The sequence below is a fragment of the Quercus suber genome, unplaced genomic scaffold (genome assembly GCF_002906115.3).
Source record: "Quercus suber isolate HL8 unplaced genomic scaffold, Cork oak 2.0 scaffold_442, whole genome shotgun sequence".
Classification (NCBI taxonomy): Eukaryota; Viridiplantae; Streptophyta; class Magnoliopsida; order Fagales; family Fagaceae; genus Quercus; species Quercus suber.
Window position 1 is genome coordinate 563,537 of NW_027069893.1, and position 19,365 is coordinate 582,901.

Genomic DNA, 19,365 nt, shown 5'->3' on the forward strand with positions numbered 1-19,365 from the left:
CTATCTCTTTGTACAACTAAACTTTAACTAACTTTAACCATATCATTAAATCAACAAAGTGTTCATCCAACCCATCATATTCATGCAACTGAATTAGACTCTATTTGAGTGCTTACTTTAAAATGAAAACATAAATTATTTTACTTACCAGAATATCGGTGGTTTGGGAAGTGAGGGAAATTGAGCAATACCACTAAGCTAGCTATAAAGATTGTTGGTTACCTTCTGAGAAAAAAATGAGAACAAAAGAAAACATCACTCTTTAGCTAAGTAAAAATGTGAGAATGTTTATGAATCATTCAATAGAAAAAACAGAGAATGTTTACGAATCATGAATCTATATCTAGAAGAGAGTGTGAAAAGAATGCCTATCTACTATTGGACAAAGCCCAAGCCTACTAGAAACTGGCCTCAACTGAGCCCAAAATTGAAACTAACTCTGAAACTGAATCAACATTTTTTTTAATTGATTTCATTGATTGAAAAATATTAAAACTAAAACTAGAATAACATGATATTGCATCATACATACATATAATTTTATTTTATTTATTTTTTCAGCTCAGAGTTAGCAAGGAATTAGAATCAATATATTATATAACTTCTGAAGTCATAATAATTTTTACGCAATATTTTACAATGATTAAAGTGATAAGTGTTTAATAGTGGATAAACCAATAAAAACATATCAACAAAATTGTAGTAAAAAATTTCCTCGCACAGCCACTACTTTTGTTTCTCCAAAAAAAAAATTATAGTAAAAAAAATATTGTGAAAATTAAATTTGTATTAGCATTACTTTGAAATTAGAATTCAGCCCAAAATGGTCCATAAAAAGCCCAATCCAACACAGTTGGGTACACCCCCGTCTTGGCCCAAAAAATGAATCAACGTTAAATTTTTTCAGAGAGCCGAAGCGAAAAGCATTTTCCCGCCTTTGACAAACACAGTACAGAGCTCATAGATCGAAACATTTTTCACTTTCAAAATTCAAACCCCTCTCTCTCACTTCACTTCCCCCAAACACAAAAAAAACCAAATCCACTTCTAGGTTTCGAATTTCGATTTCCCTTCCCATTCACTCTCTAGGTTTTTTGGTGAGACAATGCACATCAAGGAGATATGCTTGGAAGGGTTCAAATCCTACGCGACGAGAACCGTGGTCCCAGGGTTCGACCCGTTTTTCAACGCGATTACGGGTCTCAACGGGTCCGGCAAGTCCAACATCCTCGATTCGATTTGCTTCGTGCTCGGGATCACGAATTTGCAGCAGGTTAGGGCTTCGAATCTTCAGGAGCTCGTGTACAAGCAAGGCCAAGCGGGAATTACTAAGGCCACTGTCTCCATCGTCTTCAATAACTCCGACCGGACTCGGAGCCCGCTCGGGTACGAGGACCACCGTGAAATCACTGTTACTCGACAGGTTCGGTTTCCTATTTCGTAATTACTTTGTAATTGTTTCTATTACCATGTTTTAGGTGATTTATTTTATAATAATGTGTGGAAATTATGTTTTTGATTAATATAGTTGATAAATTATTGGCGATAGCTTAAGTTGTTAGAAAATGATGAATTTAATTATTTAACTATGGAATATGTTAAAGCCCGTGTTTGATTGTACTTGTTAAGGAAGAATTGAGCGGGTCTTGTAAAAGCAAATGTACAAATAATCCCTTTAAGTGAATTGTAATAAAAAAAACTCAACAGGTTTCGTTTGCTATTTTGCAGTTAGTTTGTGACTAGTTATGTTAAATTTTGGGTAATTATATGGATTATTATGTTTTAGGTGATTTATTTTAGAATATTGTGTGGAAATTTTGGTTAGGAAGGTGGTTTTGGATTAATAAAGTTGAAAATTTGTCACTTATCACGAGAGCTTAATTGTAGTGTAACAATGATGGTGTAAATTTGGATTTTGAGCTGTGGGTTTTTTTTTTTTGGATAATAGAATTTCATAAGTGTAGTTGTGGATAAGATGGATTAGGATCAAAAGTGCAAGATGTAAATGCTTGTGGGTTTCAGTGCTAATTGCTAACTGTTTTGCAAGCGGAGTTGTTTGTTAAAATTGGTAATTGTATATAGAGGGGCTTATGAATAGGATTTCTAGTGCAAATGTATTAGCTTTGGGCCATCAAGTACTAGTGAGCATGTTTGATTCTTTAAGAGTGGTTACTTGAGCTCTGCTTCTACTGGCACTTCCTTCTTGCACAAGTATGGGTGGAGGGTAAGGTCATGAAAAACAGAAAAAGAAACAGCAGTCAGTTTGTGCAGTATTGCTTGAGGTTGGTGCCATATTCAAATTGCCCCTTTGAGGATCATGCTTAGTTGGGGATGGATCCATTTTATAGTGCTGTTTTGGCAAATTTGGTGATGGATCCATTTTAATAAGCTAAGTACAATTGTGATGTGCTATTGGATTTTAGTGTGTAATTAATGTAACTTTTTCTATGATGAAGTCAACGGTATATCATTCTGTTTTGCTTACAAATTTACCAATGAAAAATTGGTTCTTTTGTTTAACGTCCCACTTTACACACCATCTGAGTATATCATAAGTTAATGGTGAATCTTTTAAAAAAAAGAAAAAAAGAAAAAGAATTAATTTTTATTATATTTTTTGAGCATATATTGTTATATTCTGCAGATTGTGGTTGGTGGAAGGAACAAATATTTGATCAATGGAAAACTTGCCCAGCCTAGTCAGGTTCAGAATCTTTTCCATTCGGTGCAGCTTAATGTTAACAATCCGCATTTTCTTATAATGCAAGGGCGTATTACCAAGGTTTTGAATATGAAACCCCCCGAGATCCTGTCCATGCTTGAAGAGGCTGCTGGGACAAGAATGTATGAGACAAAGAAAGAGTCTGCATTGAAAACACTTGAGAAGAAGCAGAGTAAGGTTGATGAGATCAACAAGCTTCTTGACCAGGAAATACTGCCTGCTTTGGAGAAGTTGAGGAAAGAACGGACACAGTATATGCAATGGGCGAATGGCAATGCCGAGTTGGATAGACTTAAAAGGTTTTGCATTGCTTACGAATTTGTTCAAGCAGAGAGGATTAAAGATAATGCAGTATGTGGGGTGGAACAGGTAAAGGCCAGGATTGCCGAGACTGATGACAATATGGGAACTATGCGGGCAGAAATACAGGAGATGGAGACTGAAGTATCTAAATTGACTGCTGAAAAGGAAGCAAGTATGGGTGGGGAGGTTAAATCTTTGTCAGAGAAAGTAGACGCTATTTCTCAAGATCTTGTGAGGGAAGTGTCTGCACTGAACAATAAAGAAGACACTCTCAAAAGTGAAAAAGAAAATGCTGAAAAGGTAACTGAGTTTCACTTCTCAAACTCCCTTTGTTCTTTTGTATATTTTCAAGCTTTGTGTATTTGTAAAAAAATAAAGGGTTCACATTCTCTGCTCTTTCTGTTCCATAGTATCTCCTCCCCTTCCCCTTTTCCTTGCCCGTTTTGTGAATATTTTAATTAGATTTTACATTTTGACGTCTCCAGATTGTTAATAATATTGAAGATTTGAAGCATTCTGTGGAAGAGAAGGCCTCTGCTGTTAGAAAGGCTGAAGAAGGGGCATCTGATCTGAAAAAGAGATTTGAGGAACTTACTAAGAGTTTGGAGGAGTATGAAAATGATTACCAGGTATATATGCTTATATTGCGTGTGCTATTCCATTGACATTGGTACTGCTTTCAGTTGATTGGAAATCAGATTGCATTTTTGAATTTGATTATGTAAAACTATGGTTAGGGTGTATTAGCTGGCAAGAGCAGTGGAAATGAGGAGAAATGCCTTGAAGATCAACTAGGTGATGCCAAGGTAGCTGTTGGAAGTGCTGAAACAGAATTGAAACAGTTGAAAACAAAAATAAGCCACTGTGAGAAGGAGCTGAAAGAGAAAAGATGTCAGTTAATGTCAAAACGTGAAGAAGCTGTTTCTGTAGAGAAAGAGCTTAAGGCTAGAACAAGTGATGTTGAAAATGTTAAGAAGGCATTAGAGTCTCTTCCATATAAAGAGGGACAGATGGAGGCATTACAAAAGGTTGCTATGGTTATATCCACCACTTATATAGTATATAAATCTCAATTTAGTCAATAATTCTGTAAATTAAAATATTTCTTCAGGATCGTGCATCTGAGTTGGAGCTGGTGCAGAAGTTGAAGGATGAAATACGTAATCTGTCAGCACAATTAGCAAATGTTGAGTTCACATACCGTGACCCTATGAGGAATTTTGATAGGTCAAAGGTAAAAGGTGTGGTGGCAAAGCTTATCAAAGTAAGGGATAGCTCCACGATGACTGCCTTAGAGGTTAGAATGCATGATACATCATTGTTCATTTCATATCTGAAATTTGGTAAGTTGACTCTTACAAATTTAGTGAACTTTCAGGTTACTGCTGGTGGAAAGTTGTTTAATGTTGTTGTAGACACAGAAAATACTGGGAAACAACTGCTTCAGAATGGTGATCTTCGAAGAAGAGTGACAATTATACCTTTGAACAAAATACAATCCCACCTTGTTCCCCCAAGGGTTCAACATTCTGCTGTTAGATTGGTTAGTCACTGCGTTAATTTTTCTCCACAGTCTAACATCTTTGTCAGATAAATTTTTCTGGGAATAATACTATTCTTTCAATTTTAGGTAGGCAATGATAATGCAGAACTGGCTCTTTCCTTGGTTGGTTATGAGGAGGAGTTGAAGGTGTGTTTCCAATGGGCCCATTTGATTTGATGTTTTAAGCCTCAAATCTGCGAGCGGCTTATTTTGAATTGTTGATGCATTTTTCTGTGGTATTATTGTTAGACATTCAAGTAATTAGTGGTTAGGTTTGTGATGCATTTTTCTGCACCTAAACGAATTTGGGAGCTGAAGTTTGTTGCATGTATTTTTCATTTTGGTTGTTTGCTAGTTACAAACAGCAGATGCATAGACTTGTGATCAACTTCTGTACCGTTTCTTTATCCTTTCATTGATGAGTTGAATATTCATTTCATCAAATTCTAAAAGTTTGAGTACTGTAAATTGCAGACTGCTATGGAATATGTATTTGGTTCAACCTTTGTTTGCAAGACTGTTGATGCTGCAAAGGAGGTATGCTCCTTTTTGGCTCTTTTTTCATCTAGGGCATCAATTCAAGAGCTTGATTCCACTCATGGTGGTTGTCCTTGCTTTGGTGATGGCATGTTCACATCTTTTATTTGGTGTTTTAGTAGTCTTGACAAAAATGCTTGACTTCACATTGTTATTCAATTTTAAGAAATTCTTTTATTTGTTTCCAAATCAATCTTAAACACGGTTGGACACAAGTGTTTTGACCTAAAGTGTCTGAAATGCCAAATTATCTGATGTTTCCCCTTCTAATCATTGTCACTTTTAATGTTATTGTTCTTGGTACTTTTTGAGAAGTGTAAATAAGGTAATCATTATAGGTTTTGTATCCAGCTCTGTTGGACATGCTTTTCCGATGATGCCTTTTCATTTATTTATTTATTTTTGAAATTGAGATTTCTCTATCATTAGTTGCACATTGCATTTTCTTATGGCTTTGCCCAATTTGACTTGCACTTTGTTGAATGTTTCATAGGTTGCTTTTAATAGGGAAATTCGCACCCGAAGTGTCACTCTTGAAGGGGATATATTTCAGCCAAGTGGTCTTTTGACTGGTGGAAGCCGCAAGTAAGTCACTATTTTTACTTGTGCTCTAGCTGATAGTTGTCTCAGTCATTCTTAAATTTATTGCAAACATTCTCTCTCTAATAAGATTCATAGGTTTCCTGACTAATTATATAGAACCAATATTGTTCTTTTGCATGGTTTCTGTGCTTTGCCTACGAACTCAAAGGTATTGTTATTTTATGCTTGTTAGAATATGCTTTCAAGTATCTGTGTCTTCTTCTTTATAAATGTTCTAGATGACCTTTTAAAATAACCATTTGTTGCTTTAGGGGTGGTGGTGATTTGTTAAGGCAACTTCATCATTTGGCAGAGGCTGAATCAAAACTTTATACACATCAGAAAATGTTGTCTGAAATTGAAGCAAAGGTAGACCTTGAACAGCCTATCATCTTTGACAGAATAAAAGTTTCTTGTGATTATCAGGGAAATTTCTTTATGCATACACTTTTAACGATGCGTGTTACATTTCGGTCTTTGCATTGATAGTTAATTGGAGGAATCCGAGTTCTCCAAGTTCTTTTTGACATGATTAAAGACTTATAATTATGTGGGCCATACAAGTGCACCATATCCTTGATGTTTGATATGTTTATCAATGACAAATGCATTTTGCTTGTTCTAAGTAAAGTTGGAAACAGTTTGCAATCAAACAGTTTGCAGTAAACATTTTCATTAGAGAATTACTCTACCAGTCACTTGTCAGAATAATCCTTGTTAGCATGCAAAAGAAGTTTAGTGGGACAAAAAAAAAAGTGCCCTTGGTGCTGAACCTGCTCTGAAGTTATTAGTTTCTTTGCTGTATTGTCAACTACATTTATAAAGATAAACACAATGGCTAATAATAAAGATAATGATAGAAATGTTTTTTAATGTGATACATTTATGAACCCATGCTTTATTTGTGCTTGGTGTCTGGATTTGGAAGCATTGTGTGCCCAGCATTGTGCATTTTTTATTGGGATGCAGAATGCAAAATATATGCCTTTCTTCACAGTTCGTTTTTTAGTGTTGGAGTGCAACACTTATGTCAATCCAACAATTCGTTGGGGTTGAACACATAAATTCTTTGTTGTCATAGTCTCATGTAGAGCCACATCTTGTGAAAGGCATGGCAATCTCACTGCCTACAACCATTTCCTTTTGATCATCCCCTTATGCCTTTAGCGTGTTCAATTTGTTTTTTTTTTTTTTGAATGGTGTGGAACCTCAATGCCCTTGGTGCTGAACCTGCTCTGAAGTTATTAGTTTCTTTGCTGTATTGTCAACTACATTTATAAAGATAAACACAATGGCTAATAATAAAGATAATGATAGAAATGTTTTTTAATGTGATACATTTATGAACCCATGCTTTATTTGTGCTTGGTGTCTGGATTTGGAAGCATTGTGTGCCCAGCATTGTGCATTTTTTATTGGGATGCAGAATGCAAAATATATGCCTTTCTTCACAGTTCGTTTTTTAGTGTTGGAGTGCAACACTTATGTCAATCCAACAATTCGTTGGGGTTGAACACATAAATTCTTTGTTGTCATAGTCTCATGTAGAGCCACATCTTGTGAAAGGCATGGCAATCTCACTGCCTACAACCATTTCCTTTTGATCATCCCCTTATGCCTTTAGCGTGTTCAATTTGTTTTTTTTTTTTTTGAATGGTGTGGAACCTCACCAAGGAAGGGCCCTTTGGACCCATCCCTGGGAAGTAAATTGTAAACTATGGATACACGACCCCACCCACTGGTATCGTGGATCAGGTAATCTGGGGAAACTCCTAGTGGGGGGATCAAATCCAGGAAGTTTGGGTCTCCAGCTTGTCCCAAGCCTCCAACCACTAGGCTGCACCCTGATGGGTTGAAATCACTTTGTTATACTGTTGCGTTTAATAGATTTATCAAACCATATTATTTCTCAGTGCAAAATTTAGTCTCTTCATTGCAACATGTATTCTTATTTTATGTTGTTTTTATTTTGAAGAGTACATGGATTTTATATAATTAGGTTGAACTGATACTTTATAAGCTATATTCATGTTTTTGTATCTTGTTACCTCTAGTCCTCTATTATCTTTGATCAGTCATTTTATTTTTTGGTGTATTGAACCTGTTGTGGTTTGGTAGCTATTACTATCATTGTTTTCATTTCTTACACATGGACTCTTTGAAGTGCATGTTTATCATTTGAAGGCTTATAGCTGTATGCAAATTTTAAAGTTCTTTGTTTGTTGCCGGCTTCTTGTCCTCACATTGCAGATTGCACAACTCATGCCTCTTCAGAAAAAGTTCACTGACCTTAAAACACAGTTGGAGCTTAAATCATATGACCTTTCATTATTTCAGGGCAGGGCTGAGCAAAATGAGCATCATAAGGTTCTGCTTATTTCTGTCTCTCATATGTGGCCTATATACTTATGAACAATATTTTGTTTTGATATTTGTTTTTGGGCGCAATCTAGCTTGGTGAATTAGTGAAGAAAATCGAGCTGGAGCTTGAAGAAGCAAAATCTGCGGCTAAGGAAAAGCAACTTGTATATGAAAACTGTGTAAATACAGTTTCATTGCTTGAGAAATCTATCAAAGAACATTGTGATAATCGGGAGGGCAGGCTCAAGGATTTGGAGAAAAAGATTAAGGCAGTAAAAGCTCAAATGCAGTCATCTTCAAAAGCTGTCAAGGTATGTTGCTGAATTTTCTAATAATATTGCGTATGATCTTTAGGTATGCCTGCCTTCTATCTTCATCATCCTACTGTTTTCCAACGTGCGACAGTTGAAGTATAATTACTTTTCACAACCTACTCTTTCCGATTGTGATGGTCAAATATTGTTTTGCATTGGCTAGTTCAAGTTCTATTGCAATGAAATTTTCTTTTGTCCCACTCTTCCCCCTCCTGTGGGCATGTAAAAACCTCAAGGAGGTACCTATAACACTCCTTGAGGTTTCTGCCAATAAGAGTAATGTCACAGGTCATATATCATGGTGGAGCTTATAAATTATCTTCCATTTACTTCATTAACTAAAAATTGTTATAGGTTATTTAGTCAATAATCATTAATTTATTATTAGAAGAAATGCCATTAAGGATGGGGAAGTCAGATGTTAATCAAAACACAGAATAACTGGTGATGCTGACATACATGTAGAGGTCTTGGCCTCTCAGTTATTTCATAAATCTTTGGGTAGCTAAATGGTATTGTCATTTACTAAGTGTTAATGCCATTTGCTTCAGGTATCTAATAAGTGCTTGGTTCTTGCTCTTTAACTTCTTGTCACATGTTTTTGTTGGCTAGTAGGGGCATGAAAATGAAAAGGAGAGACTAGTTATGGAAATGGAAGCTGTTGTACAGGAATGTGCCTCCTTGGAGGCTCAACTAGTTTCTTTGAGAACACAAATTGACAGTCTCACTGCTGAATTAGAGGAACATAAAGCCAAGGTAAACTCAGATACTTTGACAAATTATGCAGTGTTGAAATTACCATCTCATGCTTCTTTGTTGCAGGTTGCTGCGACTAGGAATAATCATGATCAAGCTCAATCCGAACTCAATTTGATTCGACAGAAGATGAAGGAATGTGATTCCCAAATTAGTTGTATTCTTAAAGATCAGCAGAAACTTCAACATAAACTTAGTGAGACTAATCTTGAGAGGAAGAAGATGGAAAATGAGGTAATTTGCTTTTTTATCTGCACAGGTATTCCCTTATAACTTGATATACTGAATCAATCGGCTTTTGGTTTTCTGAATTAGGTCAAACGAATGGAGATGGAACAGAAAGATTGCTCTACAAAGGTAGACAAGCTTATTGAGAAGCATGCTTGGATTGCACCTGAGAAACAGCTATTTGGAAGAAGTGGGACTGATTATGATTTCGCATCTCGTGATCCTATTAAGGCAAGGGAAGAACTTGAGAGACTGCAGGTTGAACAATCTGGGTGTGTGACTTAGAAAATTCATTGTTTTTTAAATTGATTATTATTATCTTTTTGGTTATTTTTATGTTCTTCTATTAGTAGTTTTTCCCCAATAATTTATTTTCATCACACAAAGTGGCGATCATATATTTGTTCTTGTTTCATCTATGAAGCCTTGAGAAAAGGGTGAACAAGAAAGTTATGGCAATGTTTGAGAAAGCAGAAGATGAGTACAATGACTTGATGTCCAAGAAAAACATCATTGAGGTTTGTACCGCTGATCTGTCTGAAGTTATACTGTGATTTCTCTTCACTTAATATAGGTTTATTTTTTCCTAGAATGACAAGTCCAAAATCAAGAAGGTCATTGAAGAGCTAGATGAGAAGAAGAAGGAAACACTAAAAGTTACTTGGGTAAAAGTTAACAGGTAAGTTGTGTTTTATTTGAGATCTGCTTTCTAAGTTGTAGTGGAGATTGGAACTAGTAATCTATCTCCTCCATGTATTTTGATGTTTCATCTGGTTGTTATTTCTCAAAGCTTTGATCAGACTTACATTCAGAAATTTGTCCACTTTCTTTAGTGACTTTGGATCCATCTTTTCTACCCTATTGCCTGGAACCATGGCAAAGCTAGAACCTCCTGAAGGATGCAGCTTCCTTGATGGTCTTGAGGTTCGTGTTGCATTTGGATCTGTTTGGAAACAATCCCTGTCAGAACTTAGTGGAGGCCAACGATCTCTACTTGCACTTTCTCTAATCTTGGCACTGCTACTCTTTAAACCAGCTCCACTTTACATATTGGATGAGGTACTTCATTCTTCCAAATGATTTGATATACCTTCGACAATCCTACTACTATTGGATTAGTCAATTGGGACACCTCTATCATAATTCTTTCAACTTAACTAATCTTTAATCCAACTTACAGGAAAAAAAAATCTTTTTGTGATTTGCAAATTAATAGCTATGGCTTTTCATTATCTTGTACCCATACATACTCATGAGACCTTCCATACTGAGTTTTCTTGTATAAAACTTAGTTCTCGGATCTACAAACGATTTGATTCTTAAGGTGTTATACAGGTTGATGCAGCTCTTGATCTAAGCCACACGCAGAACATAGGGAGAATGATAAAAACTCACTTTCCACACTCCCAGGTTTGATGACTTGTTTGTGGTGTATGTGATGTTTTATGTTTTGTTTTCTTCTCTTCCACTTCATCTTCGTAAAATATAAAGCATAAAAGTTATATAATATAAAGCATATCAAATTTATAAAGCTTAGTGTTTTATTTTTAATCTGTTTAAAGCAGAAGTTTTGAAACACAGTGAAACATATATTCTTTTTGGCCCTATTGAACACTGTTCAACACTTTTTGGCCCCATATATATGTTGTTTACTTGGCTGTTGGTAATTTAGAGGTGAGTTGCCATAACTTCATGTAGTGTGTATACTTTTTTTAAATGCATGTATGCTGCTTGGACACTTCCCAATTCTATCTTAAAAGATGGTCAATATTCTTGCTTGGATCAATATTTACTCAATTTTCACAGTATAAATGCTTGACTCAAGAAAGCAGGCAAAAGGAATCACAATGTTTTTAAGATCTTAAAAAAACCAATGAATAGCTCAACTACTACTCCTTCCTCTTATGTGTAACTTACAAAAAAAAAAGAAAAAAGATCTTGAAAGTAAAACTTATAGCTATGTATGCTTCTACAAAACATGATATGGTATATGTGATACAAGTGAAATGAAGGATAAATGTAGTATGAATTGCATTTTAATTGTATCGCAATGAAGGATAAATGTAGTATTAAGAAACTTTGATTTAAATTTTAATTACATTATATGATACAAGGCACATTGAGCTAGAATATGCAAAATGCATTCCATTTGTAAGTCATATGCAAATTTTAATAACAATAATTTCTGAAAATTTTGCTTGACAAAACTATTGAATTCTTGATTCAATGGTACTAAAAAATATAGTAAAGCATCCCTAGCAGGGGGGTGGGGGATGCTAGTTTACAAGTTCTATGCATACATTAACATGGCAACTGCCATGTCATGTCATGTGTTGCATCCTACTCTTACAGAAAAAATGAGAAGATTCTTTTTGCCAAATAGCAATGCATTAATGCTTAAATATCTTTGAGGAAACATATGGTTAAGAATGAGGTGTCAAATACATCAAATTTGATAATGGAACTTGTTAGATAAAATCAGCTTTCTGTTACCTTTAGCCTGGTTTGAGTAATCTTCTTCTCTTTTGTTTTTTGCTTCTGCAGTTTATTGTGGTCTCATTGAAAGAAGGCATGTTCAATAATGCTAATGTTCTTTTCCGAACAAAATTTGTGGACGGTGTTTCTACTGTTCAAAGGACAGTTGCAGCTAAATAGAGAAAGTGATTGCTGTTGTCTTAGCATTTAATTCTGGTAAGTTTTTTTTTTTCTCCCTTTTTTTGGAGAAAAATATTATTATTGCTTGTTATTATTTTTTCCCTGATAGTTCATGCATTCCATAGCATTTGAATCCATAACCTAATTCTACACCCTATTTTTATGGGTTGGAAGTGCCCTTAGACCCAAAGGTCATTGGCTTATCACGCTTTTATTTTTGTATACTCTTCAGTATTTTTCTAGCAGCTATCTCCTACTAGAAGTATTTAGTTTATGAAAATTCGACCTGAAGTCTGGTTAAATATTTTCCCAAATTAAGTATTCATATACCATGTGAGTCATGTAGCCATGTCAATGAGGTTAGTTGATAACACTGTAAAAATCAGCCGATGTCAGGGTTATACATCATTCCTACATCCTAACCATTTAATTCATGATCTCTCTGGAGATTTTGAAGTAATTATAATATTAAAATCCAACCATACCTCATATTCTTATAATTTATAAAGGGTCATGCTAACAAGTGCCCTTAGAGCAATGGTTAACAATCAATTTTATGAAAGTTTTGACACAACTTTTATGAAAAATGAAAAAAAAGCTGTCAAAACATTAATTGCATTTTTTTCTTTTTCTATAAAAACTTATTTTAAATGGATTGTTAACTAATGCCATAAGGGTATCCATTAGCATTTCCCATTTATAAATTATAACTTGAATATGTAAAATTCAAAGATATTGTGTTTTTTTAAGTCAGTGGAGTATAATTACTTTTACTTATCTCAAAAAAAGTAGAAAAATGAGAAAAAGATCCAATCTTGTTGCTGGTAGTGCTTATAATGCTTGCCTTGTGGATGTCTCACCTTTTTTTTTATACTGCCTTAAAAAAAAGAAAGAAAGAAATTAAGACTACCCCCTTAAACTATAAAGGAAAAGGTATCCCACTTAAAACAACCTTGTCAAAAGATAAGGTATCCCACTTTTGCATTAGAGGTTTAGATGCCAAGCGTGACTAATATTAGATGTTTTATATTAACTCTTTATGATACCATTCTAATTGTTGATCTTTCTTATAGTTGTTCATATGGCTATATGACATTCAAGCTGATGAAAGCTTTGCATTTTGCAGCTATCTTTTTAATCCAGGCCGGTGAAGTTTGTTACTTCGAAAAGGAACTCTTGATATATATTTGTATATTTGCTGTTGTATTCCCAACGCTGTATATTTCCTGAATCCATTGTTGACCAACCTCTTGTTGGATGTACATCAAGTTGTGCCTCTTTCTCTAAGACCTGCAGTCTCTAAAGCCTCTAAGCAATTTTTAAAAATCCTTTTAGGTTTTGAAGTTGTCCTTTTGAGATACATCACTAAAGAATAGTGCTATGTTGTAGTACCTGTTACCAAAAAAAGCAGGGAATATTGTTTTTTGCTATATAAGTCCTTGATTTTGGCTAATTAGATTTTAGTTTTTAAAAAGATTGGTTGAGCAAGAAAGACATCGAATAAGCAGAAAATTGAAAGCCTAATATCCCGATTGAGAGTGACAATTAGCCTGACGCAATTCCGGCCTATGGCATTGGAGCTTAGTAATTGAATTGTAAAGGAGTCCAGAACAGGAAAACATGATATCTAGTAATTAAAGAACCAAGTTGGGTCAAGAACAATATTGTTGGAATTTGGATATACTCTGTTGGATTCTTTTTTTTAAAAGAAAGATTATCTTTTGCTTCTTTTATGGAAGAAGATTTAGTGGTACATTTTGGTGGAAGTTCAGTCATCAGTGTAATCAATGACATTCTGATGTAGTGGGTTTTGGTTAGTTTAATTGGTAAAATTTTTAATGGTTGAATAAGAGATTTGGAGTTTAATTTTTGTCTACATCAAAAATTGATTGGTGTCTTGGTTTAATAATAAAGAGTTAATATTAGGAGCGAACGTTATAGGTTGAAACTTTATAAAAAAAAAGTGTTTTGTTTCTTGTTTTAGGTTGAAACTTAAAAAAAAAAAAAAGTGTTTTGTTTACTGTTTTTTAGAAGTAGATGTGTTTTGTTTCTTGATGCTTCTGCATCTTGCATTAGTTGGTATTAGAGTCTTGACTTATCCTAGTTTGGTGTTTAACGTATGAGGTGGTAGCAATTTCAGTGATAGAAAGCTTAGCAAGTATTATGTGAAGTGCAACTAGCACTCGCAAAATATCTTTGCTAGGATGTCATAGTTGGAACATGGAAATAATAGGGATAATTGTTGTGAAGACATAACTCATAGGCAACTTATTGGTAAGCAGATTTCATATATGCCTTATAAGAGAATTAAAAATGTTAATGGTTATTTTTATAAAGTAAATTTTCTTAATCGGTTACTTGATCTAGAGGATTTATTTGAATATAAAAATATTTGTGATGAGAAAAATGTTAAACTTGCTTTATATAAACTTAGAGAGTATGCTTTACGTTGATGGGAACGAATACAGATTGATAGAATTTGACAAGGTAAAGACAAAATTCGTTCATGGCCAAGGATGAAAAAGATGCTTGCTATCAAATTTTATCATTTGGATTGTGATGAACTTTTGTCATATACAAAATAAGATTATTTTTGGCCAAGAAGTTCACACTTGAATTATTTTGGAGAACCATATATTCTACCAAAAAGAGAAGAACTGTATGTTGAACAACATATTTTTTTGAAGAAAATAAAGAGATTTTTGAGAAAATTAATGAAGACATTGTTATAGAAGAAGAATCTAAAATTAAGATTGTGGAAGAGATTAATGAAGACCCTATTATAGATAAATATCTTGAAGTCGAGGTAGTAGAGACTATTAAAGAAGAAATTATAGAGGAAGTTGTCAATGTTCTCAATGAAGTTAGATGATTTCAACGTTCAAGCTCTTATTATTTTAGTGGGAGACACCGAAACAAAGTTGATTGATTTTATTGTGGTGGAAAGATTGATTTGATTATTCACTCTTATTTGGTGAATATTGTCAATTGCATGAAGATCAAGGGACAAGAAGTTCAAGTTGCTCAATTGATGACTCAAGTTTGGCAAGAAGACAAGGAAGTTGAAGTATTCAAAGTATTTGTTCTCTTGGCATGGAAGATTTCAAATTTCAAAGATGAACTCGAGGACGAGTTTATTCCAAGTGAAGGGGTCTGATGCAGGACAGAATCTACAATTTAATTTTGTAATTATTTAATTTTGATATTTTATGTAAAAAACGTTATTTTAGGTTTAGGGTTATTATTTCCTTGTTCTTAGGTGCTTTTAATGCTTTTTAGGTTAAATTTGGTTCTTGTTATGGTTAGATATTAATTAGGAGTTATTTAGAATATATTTTCTTGTTTGTCAAGTTTTACGGAGCCTTTAAATTGGCCCCTAAGTCTGTACATGATTTTAAACAATTTTTCAATCAAGAAAATATAGACTTCGTCTTTCTATTTTCTAGTGGATTCTAGACATTTTCTCCTTGTGGATTCAAGAAACTCTCGTGGATTCGAGGTTATTTTCAAAAGTAAATGTGTTTTGTTTCTTGTTTTTTAGAAGTAGACATGTTCTGCTTCTTAACGCTTCTACATCTTGCATTGCATTCTAGAAAAAGAAAAGGAAATGGTGTCATTGATAATGGTTTGATTCAGCAGTAAAAAGTTTACCCATGATAGATAGTGATGCAGATGATTGGGCATCCATATCTATTTTTAATCATCAGTTCATGACTCAAGCTAATTTGTTTGTGTTTTTGAGGATGAAATTTTGAGTAATGCTGAGTTGCTGACACAACAAAAAGTCACAATAATTTTGCAATATTTTCAAATTAGCATATCAAAAAATGTAAATTTGAAATTGTGGTGGGTACATAAATGAGTTGACATGTTAATTTAGAAATGTTATGAAATTGTTGACTTTTTGTTGTCTCCCTAACCTTATTTTTCCAAGTCTTAAATTGGTTGGGCAAAATAAAAATAACTTTCGATGAGATAAGAAAGTAGGAGGCAATTTTTTTTTTTTTAATAGTAGAAAGGCAAGTGATCTTTGGACTACATACTTATATAGCCTATATATAATACCATGCCCTAGAGATGCGCCCATGTACCAAAACGATGGCCTCTAAGAAGTTCATCACTGGGGGATTTCTCTTCATTTTGATGTTTCTGTTGGCCTCAGAAGCGGCATACAGGAAAGTACCTGGGACTTCCGAGCTTGGCAATTCAAGTAACTCTGTTCTTATTCTTGGTTTTTATTTTCAGTTTGCTTCTTTATATTATTCTCATTTGATTAAGGTGAACCGAGTGAAAAAGAAAATGAAATAAGTAAGCTTATTTGCTTTAAGGCTATTTTTGGTGGGTAAGAGTGGAAACACACACACTCTCTCTTTCTCTCTCTCTCATAACGCAGGGTTAACAAAATAAAACTACTTTGAAATTTTGAAAAGAAATATTATTCGGAGTCATTGATATTTCATACTCTTATAAAAAGCGATTACTATATTTTATGCTTGGATATATTTAATAGTTAATATATCTTTGATATTATTATCTTAAGGACCTTAGTTTCATATACTTTTTTACATTTAAAGCTAGTGATGTTAGAGATACTACAAATTTCTTAACAAACTAGTATGTTAACTTTTTAAATATACAACAAAAAAAAAAGCAGTTCATGTCCAAACAAAGAACAAGCTGGTCATTGAAGTTAATCAAGAACATATATATAACAGATTTCATTATAGTTGAGCCAGAATGCGATGTAACTGGTAAGCAATCCACCAAATTATCCAACCAAAACCCTAATCAACACTAACTGATTATTGTTATTCTTTTTTTTTTTTGGGGGGGGGGGGGGAATTCAAAAAAAGAGAAGAGATGTCTTATAAAATTTTTCATTTAAATGTGGTAATTTTAAAATATTTTAATTTTGTGACGTTATTGTCTTGTTCTTTTAGAGGTGAAGAAAGATGGCGTGGTGCTTCCAACATCACCAAATCCCGGAACCCATTTTGGAGTAGGTTATGGTTATGATCAATCCAAAAAGTCATCAATTCAAGGTATTTGGAATTAGAGTATATATATATATATATAAATTTTTTTTTTCCTTGTAATTCTTGCGTGTCATTTTGTATGCTTTTTATAGTAAAAATAAATTGATAGAATTTCTAATACCTCTCTATTTTCGAAAGCCTTAATTTTGCAGTATTATTGTTTTACTCTTTCAGAAGCGAAGAAACATGGAATTGTACCTCCGTCAGGACCAAATCCATTCGCCTATGTACCCGATAGGCCTGCAGTCCTAGGTAGTCGAACTTGAGTGCTTTCTTTGCAATCCATATATGTATGATAACGTTTGAGATATGTGGCCTATGAATAAAATGAGTGAATGAATTCTCTGCCTCCACTAGTTGGAGATTTAATAAGCCACAAACCTTTGATATTACAAGTTATTAAATAAATATAAAAGAAAACATCTCTACCTTCTTGATGAAACAGTCACTAGCAGCTATCCGATCTGAAATTCACGCCATGTGACTTGTGATTATGGTAGCTGTGACGAACGTTTAGTGCACATTATTGTCCCTTTGGAATTCTATTAAACTTTTTTCATATAAATATGGCTTCTCGAATTTTGTTGTTGCTGATAATTTGATAGTTACAACGGTGAGGGATGATTCAAACTCTAGATGTCATCATAATATTTATTTGCAATTGTAGCTATCATCGCTAAACTCGAACTTTACATGTCACCAAAACATCATGATAAATGACTAAAGTTATTATCAATTTTACTACAAAAAATTTATAAAATAATGTGCTAATGAATATATTAAGAGTATTATAGCTCAATTGACACCTAGTAAAAACTTTTGAAATTATGTGCAAACTTCTGAAGTCACATAAAAGCAACCTTTAAGATCCTCAAAGTAATTCAAGAACTCCAGAACCGTACAAACCCCAACAATGGCCCAAATATCGTGGTGCTTATTATCTTTTTGTACTGGATCATATTATCTCTATTGTAATTCCTCAATTAGTATAATTTTGTAGGCCTCACAAGTCAATGTGGCCATTTTGGAGAAATTTGACTTAATTATGTTTTTGATTGTGGTCTAGTTGGCCATTTTGGAGAAACGAAAGCCTTAGAGGTCTTTTTTTTTTTTTTTTTTTTTTTTTTTTTTTTTTTTTTTTTTTGTGAGGAAGAAGCCTTAGAGTTTTTATTTTGAAAAAAGCAAATAAAAGGCCCCACAATAATATTAGTGTGCTTTTAATGCGATAAGTGTGACTTACATTTTTGTAGAGTTCAATATATCAGGTTGGTTTCTTATCAAATATATATATATATATATCTCAGGTTGTTTGGTTCCCTTCAAACTCTTCTCAGTTATTTAGTTAGAAGGGGCTAATTTTTCTTTCTAGTTGCATCGTCCAGTCATTTAGATGTTGTTAGAAAGCTTTCAAAAAACTTATAGCAAAAAAAATGGTGTATTTAGATATTGCTTATTTTGTTAAAATTGAAAAATTATTGTTGAAAGTACTGTAGATAAAAGTAAAAATTAGTTACAATAGTACAGTAAAGTCATAAATAGTATTAAAAGTGCAGACTCATAAATAATAGCAAAAATAAACTAAATAGTAAAATAATTTTAATTTATAATTCTTTACTAAACGCACGCTTAAAGCCTTGGAAAAAATTACATCCTTCCCCTCTTGTTTGGGGGGGGGGGGGAAATTAAACAACTTTGTGAAATGATAAGGTATCCCACTTTGCATTAGAGGTTTAGATTCCAAGCTTGACTAATATTAGATGCTTAATATTAACTCTTTAAAATACCATTCTAATTTTCAAACTTTCTTATAGTTTTTCATATGTGTTAAATTATCGATTGTTCTAAAAGTTTATGCTATTAAAATATGATAAATTTAATCATTTAATTACATCTTTCTTTCCCCCCGTGTGAATTTAAATAGGAGTAGAATGGAGGATATAAAGACCAAATTTAGAATCTCATGCTCTAATTCTTGGTAAATTACCGATTGTCCAAAAAGTTTAAACTATTGAGATACGATAAATTTAATCTTTTAATAACGTAATTCTAACAATATGGCTATGTGACATTCAAGCTAATGAGAGCTTTCATTTGCAGTTACCTCTATTATCTGGGATGGTGAAGTTCGTAAAAAGGAACTCTTTATATATAGTAGGAAGCACGAGCGTGCTGATTGGGCCAGCACACCAAGTCGGATACGCACGAACAAGTTGTGCAGCTGTGGACGCGGCTGCATGCGCATCCGTGGCTGAACTTTTTTTTTTTTTCGTTTTCGATTCGGGCCGAAACAGGCCCTGAATCGGTCCGTTTAAAAAAAAAAAAAAAAAA

At 33.7% G+C, this 19,365-nt stretch overlaps 2 protein-coding genes across 2 annotated transcripts; both read left to right on the forward strand.

Annotated features, from left to right (window-relative positions):
• Nucleotides 1-972: 972 nt before the first annotated feature.
• LOC112029567 (structural maintenance of chromosomes protein 2-1) lies at nucleotides 973-13,454 on the forward strand. Its single transcript, XM_024062257.2, has 21 exons — nucleotides 973-1,423; nucleotides 2,645-3,325; nucleotides 3,511-3,654; nucleotides 3,763-4,053; nucleotides 4,137-4,322; nucleotides 4,404-4,568; nucleotides 4,656-4,715; nucleotides 5,043-5,105; nucleotides 5,599-5,690; nucleotides 5,960-6,056; nucleotides 7,938-8,054; nucleotides 8,141-8,359; nucleotides 8,978-9,118; nucleotides 9,185-9,352; nucleotides 9,434-9,618; nucleotides 9,771-9,864; nucleotides 9,937-10,025; nucleotides 10,180-10,405; nucleotides 10,682-10,756; nucleotides 11,891-12,037; nucleotides 13,128-13,454. The coding sequence occupies exons 1-20, from the start codon at nucleotides 1,106-1,108 to the stop codon at nucleotides 11,999-12,001; spliced, it is 3,522 nt and encodes a 1,173-aa protein (XP_023918025.2). The 5' UTR covers nucleotides 973-1,105; the 3' UTR covers nucleotides 12,002-12,037; nucleotides 13,128-13,454.
• A 2,597-nt stretch (nucleotides 13,455-16,051) lies between these two features.
• On the forward strand, nucleotides 16,052-17,616 carry LOC136062703 (uncharacterized). Its single transcript, XM_065762115.1, has 3 exons — nucleotides 16,052-16,211; nucleotides 16,942-17,043; nucleotides 17,212-17,616. The coding sequence occupies exons 1-3, from the start codon at nucleotides 16,079-16,081 to the stop codon at nucleotides 17,301-17,303; spliced, it is 327 nt and encodes a 108-aa protein (XP_065618187.1). The 5' UTR covers nucleotides 16,052-16,078; the 3' UTR covers nucleotides 17,304-17,616.
• The last annotated feature ends 1,749 nt before the right edge of the window (nucleotides 17,617-19,365 follow it).